General features: G+C 29.9%; 1 protein-coding gene across 1 annotated transcript in view; it reads right to left on the bottom strand.

Moving 5' to 3' along the window:
* Positions 1 to 4149: 4149 nt before the first annotated feature.
* Smp_169360 (putative kinesin) overlaps positions 4150 to 4905 on the bottom strand; it is a gene marked incomplete at both ends in the record, with an annotated part of 71929 nt that continues 71173 nt past the window's right edge. The window contains one exon of the mRNA XM_018794649.1: positions 4150 to 4373. Within this exon, the coding sequence (XP_018649040.1) occupies positions 4150 to 4373 (224 nt within the window). The remainder of the gene's footprint in view (positions 4374 to 4905) is intronic.

Genomic DNA, 4905 nt, shown 5'->3' with positions numbered 1-4905 from the left:
TGGGAACATAAGTTCAATGAGATACATTCGATTTTCATGATGTCAAAAATCATTTAACTTTTAGGCTTATTTTGTATAAACCAAAAAGTTGTAAGTAGTTTTTGGAAGAATAAATTAAGAGACTTAGATTGCCATTTTTGAAAGAGTAGTAATATTTCAGTTAGTGTCTGCTAGCTTGCTTGTTAAAAAGCTTTATATCCTTGGACAATCATTCCAGAAATAATAATCTTTACATTTAATGGCGGTGTTCTGCAGGTTAGTCAAAATGTTACATAATAGATTAGCTACTTATATACTTGAAAAGTAGTATAATAACTTTAAGTAAAATACCCTCAGCTCAGTTGGTCATTGTAGACATTACTCTTAAATTTATGTTGAATGCCTCTTTTCAGAAAGAATGAACGTGACAGTTACTAGTTTCTAGTGTATATTTTCGGTTTTAACACTTAATCTACGTTGTGTAAATTTCAACGAAAATATATTGATTTAAAAACAGTAGATTGAATGTCTTCTCATTGACATTCAACTATCATCTATTTAATCTGTAAGTCACTAACGTAGATGATCTGTGTCCAATGATTGGGTGTCTACTCGAATTAGACGAGAATGATGTGACCAACCAGATAACATTGAAGTCATACCTTGCGGTTAGTACCTAACTTAGTTAACCCTTTGTCGTATCCACGCACTATGGGTGCTTTGATAACCGTACAACAAAAACGACGTCGTTAAAGAAATATATTAGTAAGAATAAGTACAAAGAACAGAGTGAGATCACTGATGCATAGGCCAGTCCGTGATGTACAAGCAACCAATATGTCTTGGTTGTTTTTAACCCTGACGAGGATCAGTGAACTGTTCGACATTTATTGACCCGACCGCCGGGTGATTTTGCTATCTCTCAGTGACATTTCACTGGCCCTACAAATCTATACCAAGTCGGAAAAACTTCAGCTGTTGATCAATAATATCCGAATCTTAAAAAATTGTACCTCTGATAATAGAATAATTTGGTTGGTCATAGAAGTGTTATCATAATGAAGATATATTGTATTAATCTATCAAATATCTTTATTCATTTACATTTTGACCAGACTTCGATTTTATTGTGTACAATGAAGCACACAAATGCAATGATCGGGAAAAGTTGAAGTGTATTAGTTAATTATAGAACTGTGCAGAATGAAGGCTGGAAAATGTGACAGCCTCATTTGAATTCATCAAATAATACTAAGGGATATCATTATGTTTCGGGTCCTAGATTACTAGTCATCTGTATGATCATTTAGCTTGACCATTTCGGAAATACTATAAAAGCAAATGAGAGAGGAAATTTTTGTAACTATTCTTCCTCCCCCATCATTCTTGTATATCCAAAAATCCAAAGTTATTTTAGTTTATTTTTATAACTGGTCTCTAATGTTCGTGTTGAATGCTTTCTATCTGCTGTGATCGAGTTGTTATTTTATTTCGTTCACTCTCCGAGACGTATATTTGAGTACAACTAATTGTATATTGCAATGTTCCTCCTCATATTTATGTGTGTATCAAGAAAAGCTAGGTTCCTTTCAGTTAAGGTCAGCATCAGAGCTTTGAACCACTACAAAGAATCATTTTACTACTTTTCAACAAATAAGTAGTTTAGCTCAAATTCACATTTTTACTCAGCTGTTCAATGGAGAGAAAAAGGCTTGGTGTTTTCGTCCATAATTTCATTAAATTAAAATCAATTAAAACGACTTTAAATTTTTTTTCTAATGAAGAGATATTATCAAGACACGTTTCTATAGAATAGAGAAATTATTAAACAAGGTTTTATAAGTATGTCATTGACTTTCAAAACTCGATTGTTATAGGTCTGTTAACCAGATTATTTGTATCTGCTTTTAATTATGTATTCAGTTATGTTCAGCAATAGAGTTCGTCATACTTGAATTTCATCGACTGAATTTGTTTGTATTTCACTTTGTTGACATTCTATGTTAAATTGTAAGCCAATATTCAATTACCTTCATGTAAAGGTGCCCAGGACTGAACTAGATGCAGAATGCTGGTGGGTGGCCTATGTTCCTCCACAAGGGGCGACAAGCGTAAGTAAGTAAGTTCACGTAAAGGTTATTTAGGACTGTTAAGAGTTCTATTGGTTTCTTGTATAGTCGATATTTTTTTACCATAATGTATTTTAAACTCAGTTTAACTTTTAAAACTAATTGACCACACAGAATATGAAATCCCAGATCTTCGCATAAGCCTTTCTCCTTATCCAACTTCAACGAATCATAATTGAACTATTGAGATTAATATTCTTAACTGGCTAATAAAATTACAGATTGTGTGAATAGCTATGTGTTCGAGGAGTTACGACGTACTTTAATTAACTTCAAAAACAAATCAACTGGGAAAAGTAACCACCTAATTGTTTCGTGATTACACATTCAAAAATCAATATATAAAGTTATAACTGCTGACAATCAAAATGAACAACAAGACAATTATCTGAGAAATCATAATTCAGCGTAAACAATTTATATTAATAGTGATTATTTAGAAAAGTAAATGTATAAGAAAAAGTAGAGTAATAGCAAAAAGATAAGTTACATGAAGCGATATCATTCTGTCATTAGATGTCTATCAATACATATGACTATCCATAGAGTGACTGAATAAATGAAGTATTGAGGCGACAGTAGAGACTTATTCCAAATCCCTGATATAAACTACTTTAGAATCATTTTGGACGATTTCCGTAGTATCTTTACTGACAAACATTTAAGAAAAGATCATATGGCTTTACGGATACTCAGTTTTCACCAATTTAAGTATACTGACAAACACTTTTGAACTTTCAAACACAGCCACTTTTATCAGGTAATGATTGGATTGATGATATAATTATCGTTCTAAACTATTTATTGAGCTGATAGTAATTTTGTTTACCACATTACACTAAACTAGAGGAGCTAATTTGAACGGAAATAACAATAAAACCTCTAAAAATATTTATTTTCATCTTGCAGATTACACACCGAAGTTTCCTTAATGTTAATCAATTCGAAACCGAAAGTGAGTCACATTAAGAGATTAGGCACTCTATGCCATAAAGCTTATGTAATAAGTAGGATACTTGCTGAAAAGAAGAAATTTTCAGACATTCACACTGATTTTTAGTAAAAAAATGTCCAACTTTCGACACTGTATACGATCAAGAGTGCCTACTTTTTAAGAAACTCGAATTCGAGAATGGAATATAAAACTGTTTTACAATATTTCATTCTAAGTGACACATCGACTAAACTCAATCTGTTATAAAATTAACGAATGAATATTAATATTTACCAAAACTTTGAAAGAAAGGACTAATAATTTGTACTGTTACGTTTTTACTGAACTACCCCATCATACTCTATACTTACAATAACCCCCTAGTAACAAACAAAAATAATTTAAATTCAATATTCACAAGTAACTATACTTTCTTTTGTATTAAAAAAAATCATGCAAATCAACTAGAAATATTATGATACATACAAAATGATCAAATAAAAGAATGAATACATCTAATATAATTTATAACAAAGTTCCATATATTTTTTTGTTTTTACTTACAAACACATAAACAAAAGAAAAAATTGAATAAATAATTTATCTATTTAAACAATACGAATATATAATATTCATGTTGTTTTTTTCTTTCATTGATAGTTAGATAGATAATAAAGAATAAAATAATGACAAAGTATCCCTAGATCTGTTTTCAAATTTCTTTTCTTTTTCTCTTTTTTTTAAAAAAAAAGACAAAAAAAGTTTTTTTTTGTTTTTTTTTTAGTTTCCAATCGATGATAATTGTACATAAAAAGAAAAAAAAGGGGAATAGTTACTCTTTTCTATTCTTATATAGTAAGAATTGGTTATTCATGTAAATAATTAGATTAATTTAGATTCTTTTTATCTTTATGTTGTATAATATTTTAAGATTAAAATTATTATTTAATATTGAATAATTGTAAAGGAAATAAAATTCAGTAGAAAAACTTCTCCGGGATGTTGATTGATTGATCAATACTGTACAATGAGTTCAATGATAGTTTATGTAATTTGCATTACATCTATCCAATGGATAGAAAATTTGTAATATATATATATATATATTCAATTTAAATCTGTATTTGTATATGTTATATTTATAGTTTGATTAGTTCTAGTATTGTTAATTACATTAGATAATTGTCCAGATTTAAATTGTGAATCAAAGCATGTAATAAGCATAATATGAGATTTACAAGCATCAACTCGTTTACGTAAAATTTCTGTTTCTTTTTCTAATGCTTCTAAAAAACTTGGATCATCAGGATCCATTTGTTCAGCAACATAAACTGTAAAAAAAAAATTTTTTTTAAAGAAATATAAAGTTTGTAAAATAAAATACTTTTATTTCAGAAAACTCAAATCAATAATTTTTCATAGTGAGTTATGAAAACTAATGTATATTTTATTTTCAGAAGGGGGTTTTGGTGGAGATTTTAGTAATTTTATATAGTTGAAATCATGAGTCGATTGAGGCTAAACTACCATGGAAAACCTCGAAGCATTGGACGGCCGTTTCGTTCTATTGTAGGACTCCGCGGCAGTGCGTATCCACGACCTCGCCTTGCGAGATTCGAACCCAAGGACCTACCAGTTCTCGCGCCAGAGCACTTATCCGACAGACCACTGAACCGATATCTTATGGTTTTAATGCTTTAACTTCCAAATATCCAGGAACTCAAATCTTGCGCAGGTGGATATTAGAATGGGCTTACGGGAAGGGACTACAAATTATGGTTTATGGATTGTGTCTGAGTCTCAAATTATATAACTTCTTTAAAAAATTATTATAATCCCTTAGATAAAAATTAAGATTGTTTA

The sequence above is a fragment of the Schistosoma mansoni genome, chromosome 1, assembly GCF_000237925.1.
Source record: "Schistosoma mansoni strain Puerto Rico chromosome 1, complete genome".
Lineage (NCBI taxonomy): Eukaryota > Metazoa > Platyhelminthes > Trematoda > Strigeidida > Schistosomatidae > Schistosoma > Schistosoma mansoni.
This window is presented reverse-complemented; position numbering and strand designations above follow the sequence as displayed.